Genomic DNA, 20,142 nt, shown 5'->3' on the forward strand with positions numbered 1-20,142 from the left:
TCTGTCTTGTTTCAGTTTGAAGTTTTTCACGAGTGTAAATTCCACGTCCGTCCTCCTGGTCGAGTTTTATCCTGTGTCTGTGAACAGCTGATTGTTGGGTTCACGTGCATGTGTCACGTGCACATGTTTTCAGGACAGAGCCTTTAAATCACGTGTTCAGGTGTTTGGTGAAGAAAAGACCAGAAACAAGAGGAGAGAGAGAGAGAGAGAGAGAGAGAGAGAGAGAGAGAGAGAGAGAGGGAGAGAGAGAGAGAAGACGGGGGGGCTGTAAAAATAAAAGTCCTGGAATCCTCACAGCACATTTCCTGTCTGCTCTCTCTCTCTCTCTCTCTCTCTCTCTCTCTCTCTCTCTCTCTCTCTCTCTGTCTCTCTCTCTCTCTCTCTCTCTCTCTCTCTCTCTCTCTGTCTCTCTCTCTCTCTCTCTCTCTGTCTCTCTCTCTCTCTCCCTCTCTCTCTCTCTGTCTCTCTCTCTCTCTCTCTCTCTCTCTCTCTCTCTCTCTCTCTCCCTCTCTCTCTCTCTCTCTGTGGTTTTGGCTTTAGGACTCCACCAGTGGAGGGATCTTGCTCGCCCTTTGTTCTCCCTATCTCACAGTGTACCCCCCCCTCTGTGTTGTTGGATGCCAGACGTCTCGGGGTGACGGTGAGCTGTTGAATGGGGGGTGGTGGCAAACGGTGAGAGTGAAGTGTTATGTGTGACAGCATTCCTCTTCCTCTGAGCGTGCACAGAAGGTGAAGAAGACGGAGACGAACACAGGAGCTCCCAACAACTGGAGGTAGGTGCCAACCAGCTTCACACTCACACACACACTTGGTTGTTGCTCTGGTGCCGACACACACCTCCAACGGGCCTGGAGCAGAGACCGAACTCAGATTGGAGGAAAATGAATGGATTTCCTTCCTTTGATTCCCCGGTTCTTCCGTCTTTGGCCTCTTTCTTGTTTAAAACACTCGCAGGCTTGTAATCACACTCCTCCATGGAAGTGTGTCTCCTCAGTTTTACAGGCGGAGGATGTGATTAGAGCAGCGGGAGTTCAGTGGAAACTTTCTGTGCAGCGACAGAGCTGCTGCAAACCTGCATCTCAACTCTGCATGAACACAAAGACAGAAACTCACACAGGAACTCAGGGATCAACTCACAGTGAAACTCACAGACAGACGAACAGACACGTGATGATCAGTGTTGAGTTCTGCAGCTGCACCTCAGACCTGCTGCAGATTCACTGAAAACTCATCCAAACGTTTAAAATATGAACAGATGAACAAACTGACGCTTTATTTCATGTTTAAACACATTAACTCACGAACAAACAACTTAACTTTTGTACGAACACAAATAAACTTGTGTACAAGGGTCAGATCCCTTAGAGTTTAGATTTACAGAAATAAACAAATAGATAAACTCACATAGTGACGATGAACTTACGACTAAACACTGAGAGAGCGAGTGGACGTGTTGATGAGGTTTCTAACACGTGACGTGAAACCGGAAGAACACAAACATCTCAGGATGAAGAAGAGGAGCCGTACACGTAGAAGACGAAGACGTCAACTTGGAAAGACAGTTTGTAATGAACCAATAAACTTGTACAGGGACGTGGTATCAAGGCCCCGCCCACACACACTCGACCAATCAGGAGTCAGTGTCAGCTGTCAATCATGACGTCTCAGCCTGTTTTAATATCATCGAATAACTGATTCAATCCAAACTGATCAGAAACACAGAGAGATATGAACGACCTGAAACGACAGAAACATCTTTACAAACTTATATTTAACGTCTACTCTGGTTTTTCAGTTTGGTCCATGTCCCATCTGCTAACATGGAGGAGGTTAGTGACCTATACTGCAGCCAGCCACCAGGGGGCGATTGAGATGATTTGGCTTCAGGTTTGGGAGCCGACATGTCGTCCATCTTTATTTAAAGTCTGTGGTTCAGACCAAAACGTCAGATTTTCACCTCATGTTTCTCCGGCTGCTGTTTCTGATGAAACTGAGGAAACGAGTTGTTAGCCTCTGTATGTAGCTAATGCTAATGCTAGTTCAGTTGTAAAGTACAGATAACGGCTGGAGTCATATTAGCTGTGTCTGGATTCAGGGGCCACATCCTCAGGAGGTTGTCACATTTCAAAGGCTCCAACATGTGGATCTTCTCGGCCCAAAGTTTCCCAGGATTCATCAGACTTTGGAAATGAAGTGTTTTTCTAGTGTCCTTCGGTTCGTCCTTCGGTTCGTCCTTCGGTTCGTCCTTCGGTTCGTCCTCTGAAGGATGCAGCCGCTGAATCGTCCGCTGGTCGTCCGGTTGTTTCTGATCTCTCTCCTGTTTGGTTTGGTGAATGACTCGTTCTTCTCTGACATCATCTCCACCCTGTTTGCATGGAATCAAACTGGATCTGAACCATTTCAGTCGTAGTATCTTGTGCTGTTCAGTAAATGTGAAGGAATCAGTAAATGCTCAGAGTGAATAGGATCCAGTTTAAAAGCCGTGGACGAGGACACAGTCAGCAGATCTGAGACGTTCAAAGGGCTGAGTGGGTCTGAATCTGAACTTAATTATCCTGCTTCATTCAGAACTGTAGGACTCTGTGTTTCCCATTCAGCCGCAGTGACTCACTTCCAGCCAACGCAGCAGCTGCTGGATCATTTAACGTCTCAGCTCGTCCAACATTCAGTCGTCTCTGCAGAGACATCAGGACGTCCAGGTGAGATCAAACTCCTTCCTCTGAGAGACGCAGGGAAATCTGTTTCATCTGCAGTGGAGACATTTCTCTTCTGCTTTAAGATCCTTCAAGAAACTGAAGTAAACTTTGTTGTTTGATGAGAACGTCACAGTGAGGTTAGTCCTGAGAATTACAGTAAATTCAACTTCCACCTTGAACTAGGAGTTTGGTCACAGGATGGTTCGTTGACTGGAGGTCGTCACGTGAGTAAACTCCACCCGTTCTCCAGGAGCAGCGGCCGGTTTGATCACCTGCTCAGTTCGGTGTCTGCGGTGAGTTTCATTCTCAACTTTTCAACCTTGAACAAAGATGTAAGAGCTTCGGTCTCAAACCTGCTCTGATAACAAGAGACAAACACTTTCTGTAACTTCCTGTAACAACACAGTGAAGCTCCTCAGCTCCGTGGTTTCCCTGCGAGGTCAACTCTCTCAGGGTAAAGAAGTCCGGCCTAACGAAGCGACGCTCGTCTGGTCGGATGAGAAGTGACACGCCGGCTCCAGCTGGTGCCCTGCTTTGATCTAGGAAACACCTCCCCTCCCCCCCGCCGCCTGTCCCACGCCACCTCCAGCACCTCCGCTGGGTCGCGCAGATTAACCTCTCGTTTCCTGCAGTGGGCTTTAGTTTGGAGTGAAATGGAGGGTGAAAGCGTTTTCCGGCCAGGAGTGTGCTGTGGCGTCAGTCAGCTGCATGCTGGGAGTTTGGAGGATTTAGAGGAGTTGTGTGGCTTTGAACAGTCGAATGGACTCGGAGGAAGACCATCTGAGTGTGAGGCTGTAAGTCGTAGTTAAACCTGATCAGGATTCTTTGTAGTTATGACAGATTCCATTTGTTAGATTCGGGGTGAAGATGAGAAGATTCAGAGTTTGGAAAAGTCCAAAGGTTCTCAGGAGCTTGACTGGATTTACATTTGAAAGACTTTAAAGACATGAGAATTATCTTAAAGCTTCTTTAATCAGTACTTTGTATATCAACGGATGAAATGCGTAATGTGAAGAGATCGTAAATCCATCGTAAATCTGAGAGTCATCAGCAGCTCTGCTTCTGTTCGTCAGTCGCAGATTTAAACAGAAAACTCCAACCTGGACTTTTACTGTGAACAGGAACCTTTGAGAAAACTGTTGGTTCTATTGTTGGTTTTGGTTTAGCAGATATTTCCTTCAGGAGGAGGTGGAGACCAAACACAGAGTCTACAGCTCCAGCAACAGATTTCCACTTTAATGAAACCCAGCAGGTTGTGAGGAGAGGTAGGATGTAGGTCAAATCAGTGAGAGGCTCTCAGACGCTTCCACTTAAGTTCAATTTGTTAAATTCGTAAATCCACCGTCCACACAAACTTTTCTCAAATGAACTGAACAATGACGTGAACAGCAACACTCGGCACAGATTTGTTTTTGTTGACAGCTGTAAAGAGAAAAGGGTCTTGGTCCTGTCAGGGCGGTTCGACCCCTGACCCCTGACCCCTGACCCCTGACCCCTGCCCGTCTTGGCTTTCTAATGAACAGTCACAGTGTCGACACGTTTTGATTCCACACACAAACATAGTTTCAAATGAAGTGGACTCAGTGTTTGTTCGGAAGCCGGTTGATCAAACTCTCGTCTGCAGAGGATGAGGATGTGACCTGAAGTCCTCTCTTTCCATCACAACAACTTTTCTCCCCTGAACCTGTGAAACCAGAATCCCAACCTCCTAACATGGCTGCCCTCGGCGTGCTGCTGCGGCTGCTGGCCGTGACGGCCGTCTGCAGCGGGAGTTTGGTTGTGGTGAACTCGGGCGTGGAGGTCGCCAGGGGTCGCTCGGTGTTCGTCACAGAGAAAGAGCTGAAGATCAGCGTGGATCCGGGCGCAGACTGTAAGGTGGAGGTGGTGATGAACGAAGCCGTCACCCAGAGAGTGGGCCGGCTCACGCCACAGGTGAGGACGATGTCTGTGGTGAACGCCGGTACAGAACCAGCACACATTCCGTGTTCTGAGGGTTTCATCTGTCGTCTGCAGGTGTTCGACTGCAGCTTCCTGGAGGACGAGGTCCAATACGTCCACAACGGGAGTCCACTGCTGGACGAGGACACGGTGATGCTCAGAGTCTACAGGTTAGAATCAGTGTGGCTGGAGTGACACATCTGAAACTAGAAGTCATTTAAACACATAATTAATAAATCATTGATTAATAGAACAGATGTTTTCAGACATGAACCGAACCACTGACATGTTCCTGTGAATGAGTCGGACCCGACAACCTGCTGCTGCTTCACAAACCTTCCAAACCTGTGATTTTCAGTTGACAGTGATTTTCAGAATCAGAATTTTCCCTTAAATATTTGTAGAATTGATCATTTGAGGACGTCAGCTGTAATCTGTTTTGATTTAATGGTTTAAATCTGAATTTATGTCAGAAGTAATTTAGAAACTTCCAGTGAAGTTTGGAGTATTTGAAATAATATGTGTGTGTGTGTGTGTGTGTGTGTGTGTGTGTGTGTGTGTGTGTGTGTGTGTGTGTGTGTGTGTGTGTGTGTGTGTGGAGGTTCACGTCTTCAGACACGCTGGTGGAGACGCTGGTCCTGCTGGTGCGGGTCCTGGACTCGGGCTCTGCTGTGGTGGAGCTGGGCCTCGTTCCTCTGGTGGTTCCTCAGTTCTACGCTTTGTCCAACGCCATCGACGGCTCCGTGCTCCGCATCAGGACCACGGCCGACCTCGTCTGCACCGTCAGGCTGACGACCACCGACACCAACGTCCCGGCGCTGGGTCAGCTGGTGAGGGAGGAGGACGCCACGCTGAGGAAAGGTACGACACATCTGGACACATCACGTGCTGCTACACACTCAGTGTGTTGCACTGCAGGTAACCATGACGACAGCACTGATGAAGATCTCTCCTAATCAAACCAACTAGATGATTTGTTCTAAAAAGGATTCATTATTATGTAGTTTATGTCCTAATGTCATAAATGAACACTCATCACTATTAAATCTAACAATAATAATTATTACAAACAAACTTTATTCACTTAATGCAATAAAAACTAAATGAAACAGTGAGAAATGGTGAAATCTGCTGAGGAAAAAACTAACTGATAATTAAACAAAAATAACAAAAATAAAATTGTATAATATTTTTTTAAATATAAAAAGAAAATGTGATCAATTGTAAAATGTAAAAACACAATAAAAATAAAACAATAGATACTTAAATTGGGAAAAATTGTTTATTAAAACAGAAAAGTAAGACGTAGTTGTTGGTGTAAAGCTGCGTCTCTGCTCGACACTTTGTTTGAACCACTTCTGTAAACTCGGGTTCAGGCAGAGAGACGGCGGCGCTCTGTCCGGGAAACAAACCCTGTCGCCATGACACCAAGGAGGTTCGATTCCTGAAAACCAGCTGCCAGGACTTCCTGAGCTCCGGGCTGAAGTACCAGCACCTCAGTCCTCCATCGCCAGAGATCGACTACATCCCCATCAGGGTGGAGCTGAGGGAGCAGAGCACACGGGCCCTGCTGGAGGTACGAGCACCAGCCAGAACCTGGATTGATACACTGATTTAGATTTTATATTTCAGTGGCAACCAGTGTAGAAAACAGAGCGTTGGAGGAAAATAACTTTTAGAGAAGAGATGTAATAAAGTGCTTTAGTTGATAAAGTACATTTCTGTCATATCCAAGTTGGAAGTGGATGTTTTAGTTCCTCTCAGACTTTGAGAAGTTTATTGGCAGTCGGAGTGTGACATCTCACTTCACGTAGATCTGTGCATGTGTTGTAAGTCTATGATGTTAAAATGCTCTTGTTAGCAGATCTGTCATCTCCAACACGTCTGAGTGTTTCTGCATCACCACATCATGTGTTGATTCCTTTGTGAGACTTGTGTTAAATGTTCACGTCCTAAAAGAGATTTTTTAAAGTTTTTCTTTCGTCTTCACTTTGCTCTGCTCCCAGTCGGAGGCGGTGTGGTTACCAGTTTTGATCCACGGTGCGATGCAGAACCAGCCGCCCCAGGCCGCCTTCATGGCCTCCTTCATCCTGGAGGTGGACCAGTTCATCCTCACGCCGCTCACCACCGCCGCCCTGGACGCCAACGACCACGAGACCCCGCAGGAGAGGCTGGTTTTCAACGTGACCGTCCCGCCCCCCGAGGGCTACGTCACCCACCTGGACGACCACACCAAGCCCGTCGGGTCGTTCACCTGGCAGGACCTCCACGAGATGAAGGTGGCCTACCAGCCGCCCAACGGCAGCCAATCACATCGCAGGAACTATGAGGTACTGGAGCGTGTTGATGATCAAATGAAGTTTGATGCTGAACTTCTTCTAGTCAATGAACAACTAGTAATGATAATGCTGGAAATGTAGCGTAGCAGCAAGAACTTGCATAGATCCTGTTTAAATATGTTTATATTCTCCATCTATGTCATTAAAAGTAATATTTCCAGCCATTAACTGCCCCTGAATCTTCTGATAGGTGGAGTTCCAGGTTATAGACGGCTCCTATATGACCAGCCCACCCATCATGGTGCACATCTCCATCCGGGTGGCGGAAACAAACGCACCCAGAGTCTCCTGGAACATGGGTAAGAAACAGATCCTGAGGTCGGTCGTGTTGAAGTCAGCAGGTTTTATTTATCTGTTGTTCTCAGGTCTGGACCTGTTGGAGGGTCAGTCTCGACCAATCACCTGGGAGGAGCTGCAGATCGTCGACAACGACAACATCGATGGTGTCCACCTGGTGGCGGTGGACGGTCCCCTGCACGGTCGGCTCAGTGTCAGAGGTGAGGGGTCAGAGGTCATGGGGTCACCAGACCGTTTCCAGCATAAACATGCAGTACTGCAAATATCCACTAGATGTTCTGCAGGTTTGTTAGACCCTGTTTCTAATTAATCAACACCCGGTGGCTGATTTCTCTAAAACGTCCCGATGGAATTTCTTCATATGTTCAGTTGGATGATCTGTATAGAATTCTGTGGTCAGCGATCAGAGGTCAAAGGTCACCGTGACCTCACATGAGTCTGGGTAAAGAAACGTATGTGGATTGAAACCGGTGCCGGTGATTCTAGTTTCCCTCAAGCAGCTCATGTGCTCCCAGGTGGAAAGAGGAGAAGAACTTGAAGAACTGTAGGAGCACAATGAAAAGGAATTGAATGTCATCACATAGACTGAGGAGTCTCATCTCCATGAGACGACCCAGGAGTTAAACCTCGGTCCTTTAATCCTGTGCTGGTATTCCGACACGCACACCGCCCTGGGAATTCCCCGAGAACGTGGTCTGGCCTTTTCCGCCCTTTTTGCTCCATGTGTCGCCCATCCGTCAGGGACCGTGGTGTGGCTGGGGGAGCATATGTCTAGTGGCCCTGCATGTGTTTCCTAATCAGGTGTAAAATGGGGCTGCGGCCACTTGGTTGGCCAGGGGCCGTGGCGGCGCAGAGGCTGCTGCTGCCTCGCTCTCCGTCCACGTCTGTCCCTTCCAGCCCAGCGCGTAGGGAGACGGCCTCTTTGTCTCTAACGGGAGCGGCAGCGAGCAGATTGGAGGGACTTATGCTATTTCATGCCACCGTGCACAGGGAGCAGATGCACTGTCCCCAAACAGGTTTTCATGCTACCAGCTCTGAGCGGGGGGGGGGGGGGGGGGGCAGGGGCCCTGGGGGGTTCAGGCAGGGAGTTAACCTTTCATGGCTCCTTCAGACGTTTAGAAACAGGACAGTTTGTCTTCTGCTGATTCTCCGGCTCGTTTCCTTGAACCCGTGGCTCACTGAGCAGCTTCTCTGTTTCCAGCAGCTGGTTTAGTTTTTTAACATTGAAAATATGAAAAAATAAGAGAAAATGTTCCTGATGCAAATACAGATAAAATAAAATGAAATTAATTTAAATAAATGAAAAAATAGACAAAATCCGACACACATGGTAAACCTTCAACCTTCCTTCAACTGGGAGGTAACTGGAAATATAAAAGGCCTTGAACCAATTTGACCAATTCTCATTTCTATCACAGCAGCTTATGAAAGTGCAGAACAGAATCCTCACAACTTATATTCAACACAAATTCAGGTATAAAGAACATGAGGAATGTGTCCAGACAAAATCCATCCAATAATAAATGGATAAAGAAAAAGGAAAATTAAAGTAAGATGAGGAAACAACGAGCTGATATTTAACCTCGTTCCGACTCAGTAAAGATTTAACTGTAACCTGAGTCTGAATCAGTCGTGTGTGTTTACAGTGTCGTTTCTTCATCTGCATTTCAAACCTGAAACTCTTTCTGCTGCCGTAACAAATAACCACAAACACAGAACAAGTGATGGCGGTTTAGAATAATACTTTAATACTAATAATTCATTTTAAATTATTTAATTATTCCTCTATTGGTTGAGTTTCGAAGCCTGAGGCAAAAAGAAGCAAAGAAGTAAACCTGTTATTACGGAGTGTCAGTAATTCAGAGATCTGTAATTCATTATAATCAAGAATTGTAAAACTTTGTCGAGGCCTTTGTAAACTTTGTAAAGTTTTGAAGTTCGACCATGAACCTAAAACATATTGAGTTTACAGACGTGATGAAGAGACGCAGCTGATTGTCTCTGTTTAACAGTGTTTTAGTTGGAAGTGAAACTTGTCCCATCAGGCAGGTTTCCACCCTCCTCCTCCTCCTCCTCCTCCTCCTCCTCCTCCTCCCCCTCGGTTCAGACTCTGTTCATCTGCTGCTCTCGTTCAGAAGCAGGAAGCCGACAAAAGTTTGGCGGCGCTCTGCACACGTGTTGTGCGTGCGGCCTGTAGGAGGCAGTTAGTGGATCCTCCGGTGGAGTTGTGTCTCCGGGGACGAGGACGCTGCTGCTGACCCTCGGTGCTGCGACTCGAGGGCGGTGACGCTGAAGCGTGGGGGGACAGTCACTGCAGGCTCCGTCCAACGCCTTCAGCCAAATGGATGGCTGCCTGTCCCGCCACACACTCCCTGTCTGAAACACACACACACACACACACACACACACACACACACACACACACACACTGAGTCGTCCCAGCTCGTTTTTTCCTTTATGGGCCTGTTGCCCAACGCCACCTTTGGGCCCAATTACCAAGTTGTTTCTATCACTTGGACCAGTAGCCGGTTCCCCTCGGTAAAGTTGCTAATGAGGTTCGGGCTCGCGACCGCTCGTCTCTCAATCTGTCTGCTGACCTTGCCCTTCTGTCTCTCTGGCAAACGCAGGGAGACAGGAAGCCCCCCATCCTGGCAACGGGACGGCCACCGGGAAGGACGCCACATTTTACCCCACCGGTGTTCACAGCACAAACCCCAGCCAGCGCCTCGCCGCGCCTTCAGGCGCTAAGAGAAACTTGTTATTTCCAAGTGACAATGGGAGAAAAAGCAGCGCATGTGTCGGGGACGGTAATTGAATCAAAGTGCGAAGCTTTGGCTGGAAACTGGAGGCGTCCGCTGACAACAACACATGTCCGCCAGTAGGCCGCCAGTCATGTGACGCTCCGCTGTTAGCGCTGTTGTACGGTGTGAGGGAGGCCAGCCAGCAGCAGAGAGCTGACAGATGGACGTGGCCTATATTTCATTTATGTAGGACACACAAGTTTCTCATCTTTAGTCCAACTCTTCATCCTGACATCGATATCAGATACAAATCTGACTTTCACAATAAAAGTTATCAATAGAATGAATTATTTTCACTAAGCTCCAGCTAAAGATACAAAAACTGCATCTACACTATATTTACTTATAAATTAAAACCAACATGTTTCCTATTGTATTGACAGATAAAAAAGATAATCCTTGAGATAATGTATAATATGATGTGGCGCTACACAGATAAAATGGAGTTGTGAAATTGAGCGATTTACGCTTGTGTGTTGCTTTTGTATAATAATTATAATTTTAGAACGTGAAGTTAATTATAATTAATATGAAGCCACAGTCAGTTGTTGACGTGTTGTTTCTGTTTCACACTCGGTGTCTGGCAGTTCAACTCGTGTGATGTCAGGAAGTTTGAAAGCTCTAATTGTTCTGATAATCTCGGAAGTTCACATCCTGATGAAGTTCTCACGTTCTCTTCATATATATATGAAGAGAACGTATATATATTGATACTGTTCTGAATGATGCGTCTGTGTTAGTGAGGTTTTTAACACATAATAATCCTTTGTGGGATTGTTGGGATGTTTTCATTTATTATTATATGAACAGAATTGATCATGAGATTTAACTGCTATATAATCCTGTTTCAGTTCACCTGCGTCCTGCGTTTCCCAGACAGGAAGGCGTTCATGTTCCGAGTGCAGGACCTCAGGGAGGGCGTGGTCGTCTACCATCACTCTGACAGCGACACCACACGCGACCACGTCGTCTTCCGCATCAGCGATGGCCGTCACAGCATCCGACACAAGTTCCCCATCAACATCCTGCCCAAGGACGACTCACCGCCGTTCCTCATCAACAACGTGGCGGTGGAGGTGCAGGAGGGCGGCGCCGTGAGGCTGGAGGAGATGATGCTGTTGGCCTCCGACCTGGACTCCAGCGACGACTACATCCTGTACCAGGTGGTCTCCTCCCCCCGGGCGGGGCAGCTGGTCAGGAAGACGTCCGCCCAAGAGGCAGGTGAGGGAGGAAACTCAGAAACACGCCATCAACGCCAAGAACATTTATTATGTGTGGGAGGAGTCCAGGTCAAAGGTCACGAGTTCAGACAAAAGATAGAAATACAGAAAGTCTGCACGTCCAAAAACATCAGAGCTCGAAACACATCATGTTTCAAATTGATTTCAGACATTAAATCTGATGTTTTAACTTCTTCGTAGGTTTTTAAATGTTTCACTTTAGATTTTTTCTGATGAAACAGAACAAAAATCTAACATCTTCGTATTGACGCCAGAAAAATGTCATAAAATAAAGTAATTTTAAATAAAGAAAACCAAATATTTATCATTTATCATCATCAGTGTGCCTCAGCTGCAATACAAAATGTAGGTACCCTCATAAAGTATCATGTTGTGTAAGTACAAAAATAAAATATACATATTGTCCCTGCATGTAGATAAAATAGTATTATATATATTTATAAATAATAATGTAATAATAATACAATTTATTAATATAGATTACACACAGGTACAAGGTGCTTTGCAAGTTAAAAGTAAAGAATTGAAGGTAACAGTTCAAAGATAAAATGTAAGAATGGAAAGGGTCAAAACTAAATAAATATTATATATTATAATATTATAAAATGATTAAAACAGTCGCTAAGATCAGAGCTCGATCAAAAGTAAATCAATAAACAGCTGATCACTTATTCCACAATAGTATTTATTATAATATGTCAATAATATAATAAGAGAATATTCTATACATTTAGTAAAAGTATTATAATAATGACATCGTTCGCTGCAGCTTCTCTAAACGTCTCCTCATGGACGTACAGTTGTTAACGAACACTGGAGTGTGTTGCTGCACACGAGGTTTCGTGTTGGCGCTCGTCATCGTGGCGTCACTTCCTGTGCAGGAGTTCCTGTGGACAGCTTCCTGCAGAGGGACCTGCTGCAGGGTCACATGTTCTACCTGCACTCTGGAGACGAGCTGTTCGAGGACGCCTTCGACCTCACGCTGTCCGACAGCCACCAGCCGCCCAACCTCTCGCAGACATATGTGAGTCAGACACATGAAGCACGTGAGAACAAACACACACAGACACTCTGTCTTACTTTCTGTCCGTGTTACAGACGGTGGTCGTCCACGTGTTCCCGGTGAAGGACCAGCTCCCGGTGGAGGCGTCCGGCAGCGTGCGCTCTCTGACGGTGAAGGAGACGGAGGTGGTTTACATCACTCAGTCCCACCTCCACTTCACAGACAGAGAACATCCAACCACGGACCTGAGCTACACCGTCACGCAGCCCTGCTTCAGCCCACTGCATCCTGGGTAAACACGGGAACCTCCTGTTCAGGCTCATGAGAACAAACAGCTTCTCATCCTCTTTGTGTTTCAGGCTGATGGACGCAGGACGTCTGTTCTACACAGACACCGCCAACGCCATGAGGAGGGACCACATGGTGCCCGTGTTAAAGTCCTTCACACAGGTCCACAGCACACGCGTGTTACTGCATCCTGAAACACACACACACACACACACACACACACACGCGTGTTACTGCATCCTGAAACACACACACACACACACACACACACACACACGTGTTACTGCATCCTGAAACACACACACACACACACACACACACACACACACGTGTTACTGCATCCTGAAACACACACACACACACACACACACACACACACACACACACACACACACACACACACACACACACACGTGTTACTGCATCCTGAAACACACACACACACACACACACACACACACACACACACACACATGTTACTGTATCCTGAAACACCCCCCCCCCTGTTCTCCCAGCATGCAGTGAACCACATGAAAGTGGGCTTCATGCCTCCTGTGGAGGACATCGGCCCGGCACCGCTCTTCGTCCAGTTCGTCTTCTCCGTCAGCGACCACCACGGCGGCAGCATCTCCGGCCTCCTCTTCAACATCACCGTCACCCCCGTGGACGACCAGGCCCCAGAGGTCAGAGGTCACACTCACCACGTACCACACAGGATAGAGTTAGTGTGAAGGTCCAGATTCTGACCCCTGCTGTGGATCCGCAGGCCTTCACCAACCTGCTGCGGGTGGAGGAGGGCGGCGAAGCCTTTTTGACCGAGGAGCACGTCCTGGTCCGGGACCGAGACAGCAGCGAGGAGGCGCTGAGGGCGGAGCTCCAGAGGACGGCTCGCCACGGCCGACTGGAGCTGCAGGGACGAACGCTGCTGCAGGGAGACGGGTTCACTCTGCACGACCTGAGAGGACTTCGACTCAGGTGAGACACTGTGTGAATGAGAGTGTTCTTCTATCCTTCTGAGGACCTGCTCGGTGAATATATCTGTATCTGAACATCTAATTCATCCGTCCATGCGTCAGTAGTTTATTCGTCTGTAGCTAACTAATAAAGTTTAATGTTGCTGCAGGTACATCCACGACGACTCTGAGACCACGGAGGACGAGCTGAGTCTGAAGGTGACGGACGGTCTGAACTGGGCTCATGTGGTTTTACCGATACAGGTGAGTCTACCTGCGGCAGGAACTCACAACAAATCCATAGTGACCATGTGACCACAGTGACGACCCCCCCGCCCTCCTTAGGTCCTGCCGATGAACGACGAGCCTCCCCAGCTGGGAGGAGGTCTGCAGGGGGAGCTGAGCTGTGAGGAGGGGGGGCGGGTCCAGGTGACGCTGGACTACCTGTCGGCGACGGACCGGGACAGCGACGACTCCAGACTGACCTACATGCTGGCACGGACTCCGGGTCGAGGCGAGCTGCAGAGAGCCGGACTGACTGTGGACAAGTTCTCCCAGCAGGACGTGCTGCAGGGACACGTCTACTACGTCCACACAGGTGACCACGCGTCACGTGACCCTGCGTCACATGACCCCGCGTCACATGACCCCGCGTCACATGACCCTGCGTCACATGACCACACGTTACATGACCACGCGTCACGTGACCCTGCGTCACATGACCACGCGTCACATGACCACGCGTCACATGACCCTGCGTCACATGACCACACGTTACATGACCACGCGTCACATGACCCTGCGTCCTCTTGTTTGTGCTGTGTAACATGTTTTGTTTATTTCATATCATGTAAAGTAAAAGTTATAACTCAGTTGCTTTGTGTTCAGGAGGAGAAATCGGACCCGAGCTGGTGCTCGACACCGTCACCCTCATCATCTCAGACGGCGAGGCTGGAGGGACAGAAGGCTGTTGCCATGGGGACGCCCCGCCCCCACCTGTCCCCCTCCACGGCACGCTTCCCGTGTACGACCTCAACATCACCGTCCTCCCCGTCAACAACAAAGTCCCCTCCATCACTCTGGGTGAGACGTCTCCCTCTCTGTGACCTCGTGACCTTCTTCACCTCGACAAGAAAAGTGCAGTGACGGTGGACGATGCTCCAACACACGTTTAATCTATTCATCCAGATTCTCTTATTGATTCTATCATTAGATATATCACTTGTAAACTTATTGTCAAGAGAAGAACAGTCGACCTCAGACTTGACGGGTGTGACCCTGACGACCTGAGGAAGTGTCGAGTCAGCTGTTTATATATGAGCGTTCAAAGCTTCAGCACTTTCCTGTTGTTTGAAGTGAAGACAGAGACGGAACGTGGACGATTCACCGGGTGCACATGTCCCCTGTGTCTCAGTTCAGCCACTGCAGCCTTCAGTCGAACTCAAATGAGACGGTCTGGTCGTCTTATGGTGTGTGTGTGTGTGTGTGTGTGTGTGTGTGTGTGTGTGTGTGTGTGTGTGTGTGTGTGTGTGTGTGTGTGTGTGTGTGTGTGTGTGTGTGTGTGTGTGTGTGTGTGTGTGTGTGTGTGTGTGTGTGTGTGTGTGTGTGTGTGTGTGTGTGTGTGTGTGTGTGTGTGTGTGTGTTGATGCCAACACCTCCTGGTCTTCACTGCTGACAATCCTCTTAATGCAGCAGAGCAGCTCTGACCCCGATGACACGCCGTCACCTATCAGTCCAACACACACTGCACGGGGAGGGGTACGCACACACACACACACACACACACACACACACACACACACACACACACACACACACACACACACACACTCCCTCTCTCTCTCTCTCTCTCCTGGGGAGGGAGATAGTTCTCAATGGAGTCGGAGCCAAGAAGAGGGATTGAAGGAGCTCTGTGGTTATCAATGGAGACCAGTGACCACTGGGACACACTGGGATGACTGGTGTGTGTGTGTGTGTGTGTGTGTGTGTGCGTGTGTGTGTGTGTGTGCGTGTGTGTCTTTGTTTACACACTGCAAACAATCTGTGGTAACTTCTTTTGTTTGCTCCTACGTTCAAATCGTCTTTGTTTTTGTTTAGAAAATGTCAAACAGATTATTTCACTTTTTGAAATTACAAAACAAAGACTAAACCATTGGGCCGACATCATCCCGATGAACACATTATGTTATATATAATATATTATATTTTGAAACACAACATAATCCTCATCAACACAAGAGAAACATGTAAATCCTGTTGTTTCATCAGGTTGTTTTTCTGTGCAGCTGAAACATTAGTTTTCATTTCTTGATACAAACATTTGCAGTCGAGTTGATTTTATTGAGAACAGTGAAATATTCTCTCTGCAGCGTTTGTGTCATCAGATGAAATAATTTAGTTTTGATTATTCCTGTTCTTCATATTGTTCATTCTTTAAGTTTCTTAAAACAAAATAATAACCGACATATAAATAAATTATGATAATTCTTGATTTTAAGACAGAGAGGCCAAGAATAGAAATTGGTTCTTGCTCATGTACCTGGTCCTGCATTCATACATCCCAAAAGTATTAAGGATCAAAGTTTACATAAGTACCCAAAGTTTAACTAGTGATTCTGCAAAATGGAATATACATTTAATTATAATAATTGTTCCATGAATGAATTTAATTCTGCAGCTGATGAAGATGAAACTGATTCTGTTGACTTTATAAAAACAGAATCTATTAAATAAGGGTAATTTTATTATTTCAGGGAAATTAGTTTAAATAAAGTTTGTACAAACACAATGAACCAAAGATATATTATATGAAAGTGTGTGTGTGTGTGTGTGTGTGTGTGTGTGTGTGTGTGTGTGTGTGTGTGTGTGTGTGTGTGTGTGTGTGTGTGTGTGTGTGTGTGTGTGTGTGTGTGTGTGTGTGTGTTGGCACTGATGTGTTTAGGTGAAATCTGTGTATTGTTTGCTGGCAGCCTATTGGGTGAGATAATCATGTCCCCGTGTGTGTGTGTGGACAGTGGACAATGAATGTCTTTAGAAAGTAAAAGAGAAAAGAAGCGCTTCCCTCGGTCACAATAGCCGATGTGTTCTCGCCGCCTCGCTCGCCGGATTACTGCTACCAGGATAACTCTAATCCTGCAGGCACACCTCGCCATTCATTCAACGCCGGCTCCGCCAAACAGAGCCGGGTTTGGTGGTGTTAGTGTGTGTGTGTGTGTGTGGGGGGGGGGGTCTTGGTGTAATTAATTAGCAGTGAATAAAGACGCAGAGTAAGAGCATTAACGCAGAGAAACGAGGAATCCTGCTTCGCCTCGTTTCTTATTGATGCAGGACGCTGGTTTATCAGCCAGATCCAGGACTGTCTGTCATTAATAACAACACAGTGTATATATATGCACATTTCTATACATTGACGCTGAGCACATAAACATGTTGTGAGGTTCAGATGTGTTTACTAATTAACAAGATGGTGCCTATTCATTATCAGCTGAGAGAGACGGAGGGGGACAGACAGTGGGACAGATGTGTAGGTTGGACGGACGAATGAGCGGATGAAGAGAAACTAGAAAACATTCACTGAGTTTGAAAAGGTCACAGACGACTGTTTGACTCATGTGTCGACCGTGATGTTGAAAGAATCATTTCCAAAGTTTCATTTTCTCGTTATAAAAACATTGAATTTAATAGTTTTCTCTTTTAAAACTGTGACATCTTGAAAAAAGACGTCTAGTGGATGAAGGACCACGAACAGATCACCTGTTTGAAGTTAACTGGTCGATCACAAGCTCCTTCAGGGCGACTCCTCAGCTGCTGTTTCCTCGGTTCACAGAGTCGAAGGTCGAGCTGAGATGTGGTGTCTGGTCTACGGAGGATTTACAGTTAGTTCAAATCTTTACACACCAAATCCGCATTGTTCGGATTTGTTTTTTGAATCCGTCATAAAAATCGTCACACACAGAAACATTACACACTGAGTCCGATGTGTTTCATTCTTCTATGGAGGAGTGAGGCTGATTTAGTTTCTTCTCACTTCTTGAACATTTGATTCCTGAGAAACTTCAGGATTGGAGCTGAGAAAGTGTCCTCATCGCTTCCACGTCTGTTTCAGGACGTCAGTGATTCAGGTTAATTCTCCACCAGCTCTGAGAGCATCATTCAAAAGAAGAAACTCATTTCTCTGACCCAGTTGATCCTGAACAGCTCAAACCATCGCAGCAAATGGAACCTGTTCAGAACTTCAAACTCCACGTGTAAACGTGACTGAAGTCGTCCTGAGAAGGATCCACCTACTGGATCAAACCTGGAACTACACACATGAAGGACTTTGACACAGAGTCGAGCTGCTGTGACGCACTCGATCCTCGAGACTGAGACTCAACATGTTTTTCTTTTCAGGCAAAATAAACTTAAGGAAGCTGCTGTTTGTGAACTGTCCTCATGTTACTGAGCAGCTTGTGTCTTGTCCCAGGTGAGTCCCTGTTGGTCGTGGACGAGGGCTCCTCAGCATGTCTGTGTGGGGGGGTCCTGGGGGCCTCAGACCCCGACAGCGCCCAGGACCAGCTGACCTTTCACCTGGAGACCCCGCCGCTGCACGGCTTCCTGGAGAACACGCTGCCAACGCCTGGATCTGAGAAGAGCAACGCAGGAGTCCGAGTCGGTCAGTGGGTCTTTCTCTGTTTGTGAGGACATTGTTCACTGGTCGTCTGTTTGAAGGTGAACATCTGGATTGAAGTTGTGACGGTTGAGGGTTCGAGGCTGAGAATCCATCATGTGTCCTCACTAGAATAGAAACGTGTGTTTGAGGTAAACATGACCTGACTGGAGGTTGTTTTTTCCCAGAATCCTTCAGTCTCGTCCATCTGACCTCTGGTTTCATCAACTACGTCCAATCTGAACACAAAGGGGCGGAGCCAACAGTTGACCAGCTGTCCATTAGTGTGAGTGATGGCTTGCATCGCTCCGCCCACGTCCCCTTCTACATCATCATCAATCCAACCAATGATGAGACGCCTTCTCTGCTGCTCGCCAACTTCACCGTACGTCCACTGCAGATTCACTTCAGCGCTAAAGCTCTGAGAAAATCAGGGCTTTCTGGTGTGTAATACTCATTACACCCTCCTGGGGGCGCCACACAGTTGTAAGGTTCTTGTTGTTGTCCTCCTGCAGGTGAAGGAGGGTGGGATCAGGGAGCTGACTCCGTCCATACTGAACGGTTTGGACCTGGACGCCCCTCAGGACCTCCTCAGCTTCACCGTGGTGCAGCCGCCGGTTCACGGGCGCCTGATCAACGGAATCTACGGTGCCGAGATGAGCCGCTACAAGGAGATGGGGGCCGACCTCCTGCAGAGGAGCCTCCCCGTCACCTCCTTCACCCTGCAGGAGCTGCGACAGGGTGAGGAGCCGACAACCTTTATTTCTGAGAGTGTGGGACCAAAAATGGACGTAGACGATGCAGAAGAGCCTGAAACGTGTCTTCTGTGTAGTGACCAGCAGGGGGGGACTCCACTGGTAGTTTCTATAGAAGTCTATAGAAAGTGACTTCTCACTTTATAACGTCAGGAAACATTCAGGAGTTTCTGTCTCAGTCTCTAGTTTCAAGTCTTCTTCAAACAGCTGATGTTCATTTAGTGAATTATGATCATTTAGAGTCAAACAGACCATAAAGCACCGGATGTGTTGTTTTCGCTTTTCTTCCTCCACGTTAATTTATCGTCCAGTTTCCACAAAGATAAAGTATCTATCTATATCTATATCTATATATATATAGATATAGATAATAAACCAGAACATCACTCAGCACAGATCTCACCTCCAACAACAACAATCCCCAATTCCTTTTCAGGGAGGAAGCACCTGGTTTATAACTAATTATACATTATTTATCTCTCTCCTCCTTCTCCTCTTCTACTCAATGCCAAATATCTTTGCCCTCACTTTCACCTGCCTCTTCATCATCACCCTCCTCCTCCTCCTCCCTCCACAGGCATGAAGATCATGTACATGCACGATGACACAGAAACCCTGGAGGACGCCGTGGCTCTGCAGCTGACAGATGGCGTCCACACAGTCCGGGGGACGGCTCAGGTCACTGTGCTGCCGGTCAACGACGAGAAACCACGACTGCTCAAGTACACACACACACACACACACACACACACACACACACACACACACACACACACACAGACACACACAGGCACACACACACACACACACACACACACACACACACACACACACACACGCACACACGCACACACACTCAGATTTGTGAGAGATGATATGAGGATTTAGTGTTAAATAGTTTGTTAATGTGACGTTTGAGGAAACGTGTGTGTGAGTATTTTTTATATTTATAAAATAAGTGACTGTGAACAATAATAAACAAGGACGTTTTATTTATGGTCCAGATTTCAACACACTGACGCTGATAATTTACACTTTGACATTAAATGTGATGAGATTCTGTTTCTCATCTTGTTCCGGTCACAGACTGAAGACGACCACACGTCTCCACTTCCTCCTGTTGCACAGAGATGAAGCCAAAATATCTCCGATACAAGTGCTGCCATCTTGTGGTGATGACGTC

At 47.2% G+C, this 20,142-nt stretch overlaps 1 protein-coding gene across 2 annotated transcripts in view; it reads left to right on the forward strand.

Annotated features, from left to right (window-relative positions):
• The first annotated feature begins 511 nt into the window (after positions 1–511).
• Positions 512–20,142, forward strand: part of LOC117759949 (FRAS1-related extracellular matrix protein 1-like) — a 32,472-nt gene continuing 12,841 nt past the window's right edge. For both annotated transcript variants that reach the window (XM_034582498.1, XM_034582499.1), the window contains exons 1-21: positions 512–773; positions 4,393–4,628; positions 4,710–4,804; positions 5,236–5,495; positions 6,011–6,210; positions 6,641–6,964; positions 7,164–7,272; positions 7,339–7,470; positions 10,948–11,292; positions 12,194–12,336; positions 12,411–12,607; positions 12,675–12,765; positions 13,119–13,286; positions 13,370–13,578; positions 13,727–13,820; positions 13,902–14,154; positions 14,445–14,639; positions 18,022–18,210; positions 18,393–18,589; positions 18,720–18,945; positions 19,537–19,681. In XM_034582498.1, coding sequence (XP_034438389.1) covers positions 4,410–4,628; positions 4,710–4,804; positions 5,236–5,495; positions 6,011–6,210; positions 6,641–6,964; positions 7,164–7,272; positions 7,339–7,470; positions 10,948–11,292; positions 12,194–12,336; positions 12,411–12,607; positions 12,675–12,765; positions 13,119–13,286; positions 13,370–13,578; positions 13,727–13,820; positions 13,902–14,154; positions 14,445–14,639; positions 18,022–18,210; positions 18,393–18,589; positions 18,720–18,945; positions 19,537–19,681 — 3,791 coding nt within the window. In that variant the 5' untranslated portion in view covers positions 512–773; positions 4,393–4,409. The remainder of the gene's footprint in view (positions 774–4,392; positions 4,629–4,709; positions 4,805–5,235; positions 5,496–6,010; positions 6,211–6,640; positions 6,965–7,163; positions 7,273–7,338; positions 7,471–10,947; positions 11,293–12,193; positions 12,337–12,410; positions 12,608–12,674; positions 12,766–13,118; positions 13,287–13,369; positions 13,579–13,726; positions 13,821–13,901; positions 14,155–14,444; positions 14,640–18,021; positions 18,211–18,392; positions 18,590–18,719; positions 18,946–19,536; positions 19,682–20,142) is intronic.

Source organism: Hippoglossus hippoglossus, chromosome 4 (assembly GCF_009819705.1).
Source record: "Hippoglossus hippoglossus isolate fHipHip1 chromosome 4, fHipHip1.pri, whole genome shotgun sequence".
Taxonomy (NCBI): domain Eukaryota; kingdom Metazoa; phylum Chordata; class Actinopteri; order Pleuronectiformes; family Pleuronectidae; genus Hippoglossus; species Hippoglossus hippoglossus.